General features: G+C 42.6%; 2 protein-coding genes across 7 annotated transcripts in view; one reads left to right on the forward strand and one right to left on the reverse strand.

Annotated features, from left to right (window-relative positions):
* LOC134515932 (claudin-22-like) overlaps nt 1-10984 on the forward strand; it is a 56716-nt gene extending 45732 nt beyond the window's left edge. For 4 of the 6 annotated variants that reach the window (XR_010071172.1, XR_010071173.1, XR_010071174.1 and 1 more), the window contains 4 exons: nt 6509-6607; nt 6688-6850; nt 7357-7416; nt 7849-10984. Coding sequence is in view for 2 of the 6 variants with exons in the window: in XM_063335564.1 (XP_063191634.1) it covers nt 223-879 (657 nt within the window). In the remaining 4 variants the exon portion in view is untranslated. The other 2 variants (XM_063335564.1, XM_063335565.1) reach the window with 2 other exon arrangements.
* WWC2 (WW and C2 domain containing 2) overlaps nt 3660-14174 on the reverse strand; it is a 105505-nt gene continuing 94990 nt past the window's right edge. The window contains exons 20-23 of the mRNA XM_063335566.1: nt 12320-12412; nt 10997-11239; nt 5742-5869; nt 3660-4445 (exon numbers count right to left, since the gene is read on the reverse strand). Coding sequence (XP_063191636.1) covers nt 4379-4445; nt 5742-5869; nt 10997-11239; nt 12320-12412 — 531 coding nt within the window. The 3' untranslated portion in view covers nt 3660-4378. The remainder of the gene's footprint in view (nt 4446-5741; nt 5870-10996; nt 11240-12319; nt 12413-14174) is intronic.

Raw genomic sequence — 14174 nt, forward strand, 5'->3', positions numbered from 1 at the left:
AGCGCAGCTGTGGCCCCACCCTTCAGCTCCGGGTTTACGGCGCTGCCTCCTTGTTCCCCAAAGGCTGCACATGGACCCGGGCTCCAAAAGCAGGAGGGGGAGGAGTGTTTCCTGCTTTATAAAGCATTGGTTTAACTTTTGCTCATGTTCCGTATGACAAAGACTTGAGCCCCACAGAGCCTGCAAAAACGGAGCAGTTTAGCGCTTCTGTGACTGCTAGAAATGAACTTGGTGCACCGCCACAGGCTACAGCTTGTTGGATTTCTGTTGTCTCTACTGGGATGGGTTTTAACCGGCACCTGTAACTATTTACCAGACTGGAAAAATCTCAACTTAGACTTAAATGTACTGGAGCTTTGGACCATGGGACTCTGGCAAACCTGTATAGTCCAAGACGTAGGAGGATCACAGTGTAAAGATTTTGATTCTTTCCTAGATTTGCCTCTAGAATTCAGGATTTCCAGGATTTTAGTATCTACATCAAATGGACTAGGACTGCTGAGCCTTGTGATCTCTAGTCTTGGTTTGGATTGCCTAAAGGTGGAGGAACCAGAGCAGAAGCTAAAGAAACAGCTCTTACTGCTTGGAGTTATACTCCTGTGGATGTCTGCAGTCCTGGCCTTAGTCCCCGTGTCCTGGGTTGCCCACACGATAATCCAGGAATTTTGGGATGAAGACATCCCAGAGATTGTGCCCAGATGGGAAATAGGGGATGCGCTGTTCAGTGGCTGGTTTGGTGGCTTTTTTATAATTCTCGGAGGCTCTCTGCTCCTCTCCACAATCTGCTCCTCATCTGACCAGCAGTTACCGGAGCACTATGCCATGGCAGATGTGCACGACACCCATCGACAGCTGGAAACTGCAAGTAGAAGACTTTGAAAAGGGTAGATATCAGGTTTTCAGATTTCTTACTCTTGCCTTACAGTAAGAAAGGTTTGCTGAACAGAGAGGTTCCTGTTTACAAGATCGGGGGAGGGATCATTTCTTACCAAGTAGTTCCTTGAATCCCTACTTACCTTCAGTTTTAATTACATTAATTGTGAGCTGTGGAGATCTGAAGATTTGGGGTTTGTAGGGTTTGAGTTTGTGGTGGGGTTTTTTTTGTGTGTGTATGTGGTTTTTTTTGTTTGTTTTTTTTTTAAGGATAAGTGAGTATAAAATTTCTGATCCCTAGGCATCCACAGAGAGTTGACCGTCTTTTAAATGGCACAACTCCTCCCGGGGCTGCTTTAAACGATGTCTTTTTTACAAAAACAGTATCAGTGTAAGTCCCGAGACAGTTTGCAGTGCCAGTTCAACAAAACCCTAATGCAGTACAACCTTGAATGAAGTTCCCCGCACCTGTATCACTTACACGAGTGTTTTTATGAGTGTCTTACTCAATGTCCTCAGACACAGTATCATGGAAATACAGGACTCTCCATCGTGTGTGTGTGTGACTATGACTGACTGCATCCCTGCACAGTCTCTAGGGACGTCCGTATTTCTGAATAATAACGGGATGTTGTCAGCGCAGAGTTGACGACACTCAGTGCTGTCGCAGTTTTTACTTCATGAATGTAAAGAACTAACTTCCACATACATAAAATCACTTTCTATCTAACCGACCCCAAGACTTGTCAGTGATTGATGTGAACTTTCTCTGACTTGCAATGATTTTACATTGACAAAGCTGCGGCAGCCATCTGTTTCTGCAAAGAGCATACAAAGAGACAGAACAGCAATAAAAGAATTAAATAAAACACCGGTCTGGAAAAGAGCTTTGTTAAAAAATGTATTTTCCAATCACTGAAACACATGGAAAGTGCAGAGACAAGTTAATCTATGTGATGTATTTGCATACTCTGACAGACAAAATTAGAACAGAAACACATTCAGAATATAACCTGATTAAATATTTAGTTCAGTCCTGAGCATTTGATATTTAATACAGTATAAACATAGCAATAGTAAAAAAAAAAAAAAAAAATCTTAAAAAGATTTGATTTGTGTTCTGTTACAATTTCTGCTAAACTTTTGCTCGTTTGGCTTAATATTCTTGTACCAGTAATATTTAGATTTTTGATATATGGAGCTGCAGTGACGTTGGTACCTGGAAACAGAACTGATTACATTCGTTATACCCTGCTGTGCAGAGTAAATCCCACTTCAAGAGTAACATTAATAATTTTCAACTGATGGGGGGTTATTTGTATGTATTATTTTAGCTTATTCTATTGCGTGTTTCAAGTGTGAATAATCTGAATTAGTAAAAAAACCCCAAAACTCCAAACCCAGACTTGTTAAAAGCTGCCTGTAAATATGTTTAATTTAAACATATTCATGCTCCTCGTTTTCCAAATTGGTAAAGTCTCTCATTTTTAAATGAGATTTGCAAGCTAAAGCCCACAATACTTTAATTTTGACCTCACCCCATGCTTACAGATCAGACGATAATACTTTTTTAGGCAATTATTCAACGCGGGAGGAGAAACTGCTAATCTGGCAAGAACTTTCACAGCTCGAAATATTTTTCACAATAGCATCCTTAATGTCAAATATTTTATGGCCAGAACTGAACTATATTAAACAGAACATAAATAAGACTGTAAATAAATAAAAGAAAAATCATAAAGTACACCTCTAAACATCATTCTACAAACAACTTAGAGAATCAAATGGAGAAGTTGAAACTGTCAACCTTCATTTCACCTCTACATTAAATAATTCCAGATTTGTATTTTTTAAAATTGACCTTTCAAACACGAACACTATCTCAAATGCAAGAACCAAACAACAAACGGGGCATTCACAGAGGATGTTCCGTCAGTCATCCTGCCCAAAATAGCGTCCCTGGCGATACGTTTCAGTGAACTGATGGATTTGTGCTTGAGAAAACCCTTGGGTGTTCCACAGACCTCTCGTCCCAGAATTGTCACTTTGCATTTGAGACAGCTGCTGCCGTAGCGTGGTTATATTTGCTTCCATCTTCTCACCCAGTAACTACAGCCTCTTTGAAAGATGAAGTCCATGCCTATGTGGCTTGTTGTTGGGGAAGAAAATGTTAATCGGCGAATTAAATACATCCGAGTGCAACGTCTGAAGCAGAAAATGAAATAATTCCGTTAGCTGCACCGTCCCCTTACACAGCACCCACCTGCAGAACCCCCGACATCTAACCTTCCGGACTTCTTCCAGACCCCAGCCCAGGTGCTGCTGCTCCTGGCCGGCTGCTGCACGCAAGACAGATTTGAACCATGCTGTGCACGTCTGTTTATTAAACCTCTGCACCCTCAACTGCGTACAGGGCCAGCGGTGTATCTTTACCGAAGTTATTTATTGTACTGAGATATGTGAAGACTTCTAGTCACGAACTCTTCCTTTTCAGAAAGGGTTTACCTTACCACCAAGACTGCTGGTATGTGACTTGGTGTGCGATAGATGTTTCTCCTGCCACAAACGCTTCAAAGGCAACACCTTCATATTTGGAAAGCAAACAAGCACTGTCACCGGTTCCTCGCTGGCGGTACGACAGCCTCCAGGACAAAAGCTTAACACAGAGAAACTCTGCTTTTTAAGTGTACAGTGGCTGTAACTATTCTGATGGCAATGTTGGTATTATGAATTTGATTCAGCTTCCAGTTCAGAAAGCAGCTGCCCCTTTTGGTAGCCTCAGAGTAGGGTTTTTTTTTTTTTAGGGTTACTTGTCTGCCTTGCCTTTCTCACTCTCCCGCAGACGCAAGAAACCTTTTAGTGCAGGTTAAAGGACTGTACATTCACAAAACTAAACTCCGACCTCTCTTCCTACAAAGCATTAAAAAACAAAAACAAAACCAGAAGAAATTTGTTTTCAGAAACAAAATTCCAATGTGGGCGATGAATCTAATTAGCAGCTGTTGTGAGGCAGCCTCGATGTTTTGGGAAGGAGCTGACGCTCGTGGTTAACTTTAAACTATAAAAGTCGCACCCTTGTACAAAAAAAATATTGCATGGCAAAACCAGCCATCTTCACAGTCTGCTCACAGGAAAATAGCGAAAAGATAAACAAGCTTCTGTTGAACGTAATATTTCTCAACACAGTGCGGTTCAACAGGACACGTGCTCAGTACTGCCTTTGTTCCTTTGTGCCGTCTTTACAAAATAAAACCACATGCCATACATACAAACTGTACAAAATCAGCATCAGTATACCAAAATTAATCTACTTTGGTTTTCCGGTTGTTGGGGTTTTTCCGCCATTTTTTTTAAGCATACAACAATTCAATTCACTGTATTTTACAAATAAACACATCGATAGTGAATGTAACGTAGAAGATCTTTGAAAGCAGGTCACTGGAACGACAAAGTTCATCTGAAAAGAGATGAGCAAGTGGGAAAAGACTGCAATGAAAATGCATAATTATACATCATCGGCGGGAAGGGCTGGGATACTGATCTTTGCTCTTGTGAAGTATGCTATCTTCTCCCTGAAATCAGAAAAGAAAACAAGTTATTATTTTACTATTTGCGGCATGACTCCAGTGTCACCTGCGGTACAGTTGCTAATGTTACAGCGCTTCTTCAAAACATAGGGTAGGAAAATACACGGTGAGGAAAATACCCAATGAATTTATTTACAACAAAGGTGGTTGCCACAGCATTCCGACATAATTCTCCTCTTAGGCAGATTTATGTAAAAAGCAGCTTCAATTTTGAAAAAGAAAATAAAAATCAATCTTCCATTAATAACTTCAATGATGAGACTGAAATATTGATCTAGTCACTGAATTTCCTATGATGATATTTCAGTGGGGGGATGAAAAGGCAAAGTAAAACATTCTGTCCTGACCTGGGAAAAGGGAGGGCGGAAAAAAGTAATTGTCTGGGCAAGACGGAGAGAAGCAGAATTGTCAACCCATTCTCTAGTCGCTTCCCCTCCGCTGTTACCGTTTCTGCCTCCTACGAAGTGAGAGATTATTGAAGCGTAACCGGTTTACACAAGCTTGTCTGCCCGCAGCCTGGGAAGCGGATGATAAGTGTTGGGGGCTTAAAAATGAAAGCTCCGAAGAGTCATCCTTCTTGAGAGCTTCAGAAATGCCTTTGTGTGATCGCTCTCTGAGGCCAGAGCACTGTAAGGAGCCCAGGGAGCAGGGCGAGGACAAGGCAGCCTCAGGAGGGCACTCTGTCCAGGAGACTCACCCACGTTTCCCCCTGGCAAAGCTTTGGGTTCCCATCAGAAACAGCAGCTCAGAGCAAGATCACCTTTTTAAAGCGTGGCCTTTGGGCTGCCAGCCTGCCACTTGCTGTCCAGTCATTTAGGAATTCAGACCAGTTAGAATTACGGTTTGAGATAGAAAGTGTTCGTTCTGGCTTATGCTAAGCAAGAACACTTGATTAATTGCTTCATGTAATCGACTGCTGTTCCTGCAACCAAAAGGAGGAGGGATTCCAGATCCCTCTTGAACAGTACGTCCTGAGCAAGGCGCAAGTAGTGGTTGATCAGTTTCCTGAGGAGACGTGCACTGTTCTTCTCCTCGAGGGGCACCTGCCATCACCGGAGCAGATCCCGCTGCCGACCAGCCACGGCCGTGGCCACGCACCCGCTCGCCCACGGCAGATGCCACACTCCGGCTTTGAAGTACATGATGAACGTATGGTGTTCCTCGCCAGCCCAAGGCACGTGCACTTTGACTAATATTACAGGGCGTGTCTGATTATATTTAGAAATATTTCGTGTTGTTTCGCTACACTAAAACGAGCATGAAAAGCAGCAGAGGCCGTACCTGAATGACTGCACCTGCAGCGGCACTTTCTGGCTCTGCTCCCGTAACCGGCACACGTCCTTCGAAGCTTTCCTCATCAGCTTCTCAGCACTTAAGCCTTGTTTCTCTTCTTCTTTTGACTGTTCAGCCTGTAAACAGGAAAAATAATTGTATTTTGCTAATAATGAACAACCGGTCATTTCAAAGAAATGGCAAATTCTTCTGCGTCAAGCAAAACACCCGGCAGTGTTAGGTTTATGGTTGGTCTCGATGATCTTAAAGGTCTTTTCCAACCTAAATGATTCTATGAAAATCTCCATACAGAGGGTCAACAAGAGAAAAGACTGATATCAAAAGCCTAAGCCGTGGGCATGAAAGCAGATAACAGAGCTTTTCCTAAAAAATTAAATAGAGCAAATCCCATGCCATCGCAGGTGGTTGCGAGGTGTTATAAATTTTGATGAGTTATTTCTTAGGGCTATAGCTAGACAATACCTGAATTTGGATGAACAAATGTTGTCTATCCAAATACCTTTTTAGAACCAGGAGAGAGTGATTCTCTTTCCATGTAAAATACTTTTATTTCCAATGAAAGCTCTCAGGAAAGTTGCCTGTATCAACTCTAAAATGACAGACAAGAAAAAAATAGAGCAGGCCTGCTCTCGGAAAACACTTTCAAGTTTTGTTGACCTTGGTAGCAAAGTGAATGTTCATGAACTTTTGTGCTTTTACTCACGACACGACACCTGTTTTGCATGTGAGCCTCACTTCTTCCATTTGCATTGTAGGGCTGTAAAAGCCAAGGCCAGTGAAGAGACCACCAGCGGGAACAAGAGATCAAGGACCTTTCTTGAGGAGAACGCGGCTGAGCAGCTGCGCACCCACCAGTAAGTCGCAGTATTTCCCTGCCTCGGTATTGCTGGCTCCATTACATGTGTCTTTACCAATTTTTGATGCTTAACTTCAGGGACTCGGACTGGAAAATGCTGTTGTGTTACCTCAAATTAAAACACATGCCCAAGCCAGCGATGGCGATCTTCAAAATCAGTTTATAACTTAGGAGTTCCTGTCTCCAGTTCCGAATTCAACCCAGTAGAGTCCCAAACAACGAAACCAACTAATTCAAAAAGGTCAGTCCATACGACCAGTTTCACACTGGGTATTTACAGAAATCTGTTCACAGCAGGAGAGCGGTACCCTCTGTCTGCTGAAACGCGCTCCAGAGTTTTCTATGGGAGTGTTTTACAGGAAAGAACACCGACCTTTCAGAAAATCGCTCAAAATCCCGTCAGCTTCTACTGCTGTTAACTTCCCAAATAGCTATGATTTTAAAATGAAATTAACCTATAAATACTGTTTTCCTTATTAATTAGTGAACATAAATTTGCAATCTGCAACTGCTAAGTGTATTAATCTTACATATGTCACTGGCCATATGTTTTAGCAGCTCCCCTAGTTAATATTTATCATCAAAGCACTAAACACAGAAAACCTCTAATTTTATCTTTTCCCTAATTATACATGAGATTCTTGTGACTCCTGCATCTCAGGTTAACAGCACAGATGACTTCTTTGTTTTAATACTTTCCATTACCATGTATTCCTTTTTCATTTTTTAATCCTTTTCTTTTTTCAGGATGCTCTCGGAGAAACGCCGATTTCAGCCCAGTGTCCCTAAGAGGGTGCGTGTGAGAAGGTACGTACATGACCAGGTTTATGTTTACGTCATGTTTCTTGCGTGAATTATAAAGACGGTGGATCCTCCATTGTATAAAATACAGAAAAGCACAAATACATTGGCCATACATTCACTAAGTGCCAAAAATCTGGCACTTACCTGCCAAAAATAAGTGCCAGATAGGAATCACTGCATCTGCACTTAGCTTAAGGGTGAGATAACAAAGAATAAACACTATGAAAATTACAGCCGAGACACTAATTCTTGTCCGGTTTGTTGGTTTTCGTATAGAAGAATAAAAGTGAATCTAAAGGAAAACTGTCAACTCTGCTAAACACCAAAACATTGGAACAAGGGCATATTTGTGGCATTAACGACATAATTACAGATCACCTCTACGTAGAAGATCTACTGAAAAGAAATAAAGATGATCTTTACCGATATTCACAGGAATCTTTATTGGACGTACACAAAGAGGAAGCACTTCAGAGGACACTCGGTGTCTGAAAACTTACTTCTATGAAGATTTAAGACCCAAACTTTGAAACGCTGCCTGATTTCTCACAAAAATGCACCTGAATAAGAGAAAACGCTTCTGGTGCGCAGAATTACCTACTGTTTTCCGATCTGCCAGTATGAGCGGGCTTTACGTACTTGCTGTACTTCAGAAGGTGCGGTCGGGAGGGGAGGGAAGGTGCGGAGCCTGTGGATTTGGCTTCAAGCAGAGTTCCTGCGTGCTAGGAAGCAGCCACTGATTTTTCAACATCCCCCACATCTGCAGTTTCATTTTTCACTTGAGACTCTCTCACTTTCTCTGGCACTTCCAGCTGCTGCATTAGTCTGCGCCATTATAATGCCCGCAGGATCTAAAAAATAATCTATGACAATGTTCTCTAGGCTGCTGCGTTTTGCCAACCCAAGAGGAAACGCTGACAGCAGAGTACAGCGATCTCAGGGTTGTTTTGCTCCACAGGGGAAGGCTGCAATGATTTTAAGGGTAAAAATATTTCTAGAAACTTTGTAAGCTCTCTTCAAAGAGGTGGAGTGGCTGCGATTGTTCTTCTGACTTTTAGCTTGGAAAGAAGGACTTAAACGCGGTGCCGCAGCCCGCATATATTTTAGGAACGTACATTATTACCCTTATTCCTCGTGGCAGTGCGCGTCACGGTGTTGATCACTGATACCAGAGATATAAAACATGACAATGCTGCCCTGAAAAGAGCCAGCTGAAATAAGAAAGCACAAATCCAAAGGATTTATAATATTAAATGTTGCGGAGGCGTACTCTATTCTAGTGGGAATAGCTTTAAGAGTGGGAGAAGTTTTAAATTAAATAAACAATTAAAAATTATCATTTCTATCCTGCATCCAGCATTAGACGAACTTCTAAATAAATGTAGCTGTGCTTTTATACAAGCAACTGGTTCTATGGGTTAAAACTTAGAAAGATCAAATCCCTGCAATGCACTCTCATGGTAAAAACCCACGCAGTTACACCGTGCGATGTTTCAGCGTTGTGCTGTCTTATCCCATTTTGCCCCAGGGTTTTTCAGAGCGCTTGTCAATGCTCAGCCTAAGCTCCGCTTGTATTTTATAGCCATTTTAGAACTCCGCTCGCTGGAGCCAACAGCAGATGCCAGGGGAAGAGAGACAGGAAGAGAGAGCGGACAGAACAGGGCGTAAACACAAAGCTGGGAGAACATACTGGGAAAAAGTTTTGTTTCCTAAACTATCAGATGGTCAAGGACTTCTTCAAGTAGGTGATACCATTATGGTTAATGACCTCGGATGGATTTTTTTTCCATGAATTTATCAAACTGCTTTTTGAACCTCTGCAAACTCGCAGCACTCAGTGTTGTGTGGAAAACATTTTTACAGTTTCTAAATGTTACGCTGCGTTTGCTTGTATTTAACCTGCCACCTCTTCAGTTCCCTGCTTCCCGTATTATAAAAGCCAATGATTAATTGCTCTCCTCCGCCTCACTCATGATTTTACAGCCTTCAGTTATATAGTTTTTATATTTTTATATAATTTATATTACATAGCTTTCAGTTTTACAGCCGCTCCTAACATGGAAGCTGTCTCTTCGTGTGACCATTCCCGTCCACCCTCTGTCGTTTTATTATCCACTTTGAGAAGGGGAACCAGAACTGAATATTTAATTTACAGGCATAACATCTATTCATATCATAAAACAATGATTTGTTTTGTTCCTACTTCTTTTCTTAGTAATTCCTGTCTTATTTGCTTTTTGACATCTGCTGATCGCCGTGATGATTTTGCTGGTGTTTTTCTTTCTTCTGTCTGGAGCATCTCATTCCCAACATGTAATTCGGAGCTCAGCTCTGGGTATGTAAATATTAGGATCACCCCTTCCTTCCTCTACACAAGGCTATTTACTGACATTTAGCTTTTAACAAAACAAAACAAACCGTCAAAACCAACAGCTATTGCTTACGTATTAGGAGGTCCTCTGCACCTTGCTGAAACTGCTTTCCATTTTTACTACTCCATATAATTTGGTGTCACCAAAACACTAATCTCTATCAACCATAAATAGCTGAAAAGTACAAATTCCTCCTGGATGTCACGAGCAACCTCCTCTCATGGAAAACTGATGGACATGGACTGACACAGACGGGAAGCGGGGTCCAGAGGGCATTTACTCCAACCTCCTGTTCAGAGTAGGTGAAGCTGGAGCTGGGTGCTCAGGGTCCTGTCCAGTTAGGTTCTAAATGTCTCCACCTGTGGAGGCTGGAGGGTTTTTTGGTTTGATTGGCTTTTTTCCTCCCTTAACAACCGGTATCGCAATTTATAAAAACAACCAACCTCCCCAAAACAAAACAAAAACCCCATAACATCCAACTTTTTCATCTATCTTGCTGGAATTTTCCATGTTCCAACTTGTCACTGTTGGCTCTCGTTCCTTCTATCCTGTTTCTTGTCTTTCATCCACACGAGGGCATCCCATCTTATCTTACGGCAGTTTAGAGACAGCGCACATATACTTGCATTGTTTCACAGATTATCACACAAAGAATAGAATTTGGCTTTCTTTTGCCAAAACGAGAACATCCTGCACAAGGAAATAAGCCACAGTGGAAGCACTGCCTTTCCCACCTGCCCCTACCACCACAAGTAACGGTCATTGCCCCTCTCGACCTGTTACCAAGATCTTTTGGCTGCAAGTTCTGCGCAGCCTGCCGATCGACTGCTGCTGAAGGACGAAAAGCACACGCCTGGCTGTGGAAGTACGGCTGGGACGTGAGAATTTTAAATGAACTTTTAAGTCGATGTCTATAGTCTTTTACTACATCGACCACAAGTATTACTCCAAATAACAGAGATTCTACTCTGAACTACAAAAGTATTTAGAGGGCACTAGAAAAAATACTACCTCAAATTCTAAGTTTAAATGCTGTAGTATTGACTAATAAAGAAATATTGTTTACACTATGTAGTTCAGAGGTGTAATTAATCAAATGTGAGCTTCTGTAAAAACGTTTAACATGACAGACCAAATTCCTTAATGCATTTGTAGAAAAAGGTAGGGGCACATGCATATTCATTCACACAGTATCTGTACGCTGCTCATACCTGTTTTTCAGCTTGTTTCAAGAGTTTCTGGAATCGTTCATCCTCTAGCACACACAGGGGAAGGTCTGTCTCTCCTCTGCCTTTCATTTCCTCAAGCTTTTGTTTGAGATCCCGCAAGGCCTGAAGCTCATCATTCAGACGATTCTGTCTCGTGCGTGATGCCTGGAGGTCCAGCTCCAAGTCCAGGGAAGTGCGTATGGGGCACTCTTGCGTAGCTCTCCGCATGATTGGTTGGCAAACAGGCTGAATCATTTGGGAGACACAACAATAAAAGTTACTATCTGGAGAGGCCAGGGTAGGGTTTGACATAAAACAGTCAGAAAAGCACAAATAGTTTCTTTGTTTTTCTTTAGCAGAAAACTGCTATGATGAGATCCAAGTCCAAAAATTCATCTATTCTGGAATTTTTCTTCAGTCACGAGGTTAAAACTAAGTGCAAAAGCTTCTCCAACCAGGTGTACAACGATACATTTACAGGTTAAAAACAAACCCCCCATTCCGATCCCCAGGACAATGCAAGGCCAGGAGGCCAAAACTACACACATTTCCCCTACATTATTTATGTTTATTAACATTTGCTTTTTCAAGGCCTAAGCAAACACATAATGTTATGAACTCTGTAAACAGGCATTTTTTAGTGTATTTCACATTTATTTACTGCCCTCTCACAGCGACTTTTCGCATGAGTAAGTCAGGCAGGAGAAGCCATCTCAGACTATTCCGGATTTCTTTCTTATGCCAAATGTAATCCTGCTACCTGATAACAACCCTTCCGCAGAAGTGGTTTTTAGTTACAATCAAGATTAAAAGATATCTCTCTGAACTCACGTAAGAATAAAATCCATGCACGAGAAATACGGTCTTGCTCTCGTCCTTCAATCATTTTGCTAAAACACTCTTGGAGAAGAGTAAACCCGCTTTAAAAGGACATGTGAATCCTTGAAATTTCCACCAAAATTTGCTCGAGATATATGTTGCCGGCATTGACTTTTGTGCAGTGTAAGTCACCTTGGGGCACTATGTAATATTTGAGTTCTTTACCGGTAACAAGCTAAAGTTCAACAGGAGATGCCACGCTGCTGGGCACCCGCGTCCTGCTACTGGCTTCAGCCACAACTAGAACAGCAGACGCTTTGGTGGTGGGGGAAGATGCAGGACTGAGACCACCATGTTGACATTTCAACCGGAAACTACAGGACCACACGTGGTACTTGCATCTCTTTTGCTGAAATACTTGAAATAAAGCGTATGGTTTGAGATGTTTGCTACTCCTGCTCTCCCCGTGCTTTGTTTGAAACCACGTGCAGGTAACACAGCACATACCCGTTTAACTCTTAGGCTCCGCCGTTCTGTGGCATTTCTCACAAAGAGAGACTTTTTGGCTAGTGTCGAGCTGTCGCTGTCACTTCGATTCAACTGTCAAAACACACATAACAGACAGAGATATAAAGCATCTTCATCCACAAATACATCTGTATTGATAGAACCAGGCAGAAAACCTCACTGTTGATACACATCTAGGTCATTCTTAGTATAGATTATTTTTTTTTCCAACTAGAATAAGCGTCTACTCTCAAATTTTATTCCTAAACCGAGACAAGCATTGATCTAACTGAATGAATAGTAAGTAGGCTCTTTAGGAATGCAAGGGGGGGCACCGTGGCTATTAAGTACTGCCAAATCACTGTCTGGCTTTTATATGATTATAAACTATGGATTTCATTTACCTGGGGCAGGCTTTTAATACATTTACTGCAGGGAAGTTAAATTACTGTGGATGTGCACCTGCCCAACAAGTGGTATTTTTGTATTGTTGTTATTTGTAACCAGAATAGGTGTGCCTACAGCTTCCTTCAGAAACGCTTCCTGCTTCCCAAAAACATGCGCCGCAGCTCAGCAGTAGTTTCTTCTTAATTATAGCATTAGTTCCACATACATCAGGGCGGACTGATCGTTAGATGCGCCCCCGTGTGTGGTGGTAACCTTCAGAGAAAAGAGAAGCATCTATCTGCAGGCTATTTATTTCACCTCTTCAGAAAAGGATGGACAAAAAGAATCATCCTGCTAACGTGCCCTCGTTTGAGCAACACAGGAGTGATTTCTCTTCTAATCACTGGGAAAACTGCACTTCTAGAAAACTAGTGTCTGAACTGGTGAAAATACTTACTTTATGGCCAGCTCTCGTATGCAGGATTCAAGCTCTCAGTGTGTTCGAGCCTTGCCAGGTGCGGGGATGAGGAGGAGCGAGACCCGGGCACTTGACCCAAGCTGCCAACAGGGTTATTTCATACCATGAACGTCACGTTCAATATAAATCAGAAAGTCTGCTGAGGAGTTCTCTCTCTCTGCCTTGATGGCTGCCATCCTGAGCACTCCTTGCCCCGGTGCCGGAGCCCTGAGCCCTTCCCGTCCTCCCGCAGCCGCAGCGCTCGCAGGGTCCCACATTGGCCCTCCCTGCGGGGAGTGCACGGCTCCTGCTGATGGAATGGGCTGGGTATGACCCTTGTATGTTTTATGTCGGTATCGGGATCAATACTGGTTCTTTAGTATTATTAATGTTGATTATTTAGTCTTATCCTATTAAATCTATTTATGTTTCAAACCTTGTGTTTCCTTGTTTTTCCTCTGATTCCCCTTCCTGGTTGGGGAGGGGTCATCAGGTGATAGAACAACTGTCTCAGTGACAACAAATTGTTGTGGGTTTCTCAAACGATAAGACGTGTCAGTAGCCAGAGCCCTAACGCACACTTACACGGGGCTGACCGGGAGTTGGGGGTGAGAAATACAACCTCTTGCAATATGAACACACCTCTCGAGAGAAACCTGTCTCTTCACCATGGAGTTCTCCCCCCTGGATTTACACGGGTAGCTCTCGTCACTGATGCTCCTTAAGCACTTTTCAAGGGGTATTTTTAAAGGCACCAACAGACTTTGGGTCTGTCCTTTGGGCCTCCAAAATCTTTGTGTTTGCTGTACCGTCATATGAGAGTGGGTGCTTTCTTAAAGCCATCTCTTCTGAGAAGAGAGGAGCCGGCAGTTTGCCAGCACGTATCCAGCGGATGCTCTCCTCTGGGATAGGCCACAAAGGGAGGGAGGCTGGATGTGCTTGTGGTGCAAAACGTGGGGAGACCCGCGCTGCTCGGCCTCCCCGTGGACTCGGATGCAGCTACAGGGCCGC

This window comes from Chroicocephalus ridibundus, chromosome 5 (assembly GCF_963924245.1).
Source record: "Chroicocephalus ridibundus chromosome 5, bChrRid1.1, whole genome shotgun sequence".
NCBI lineage: Eukaryota > Metazoa > Chordata > Aves > Charadriiformes > Laridae > Chroicocephalus > Chroicocephalus ridibundus.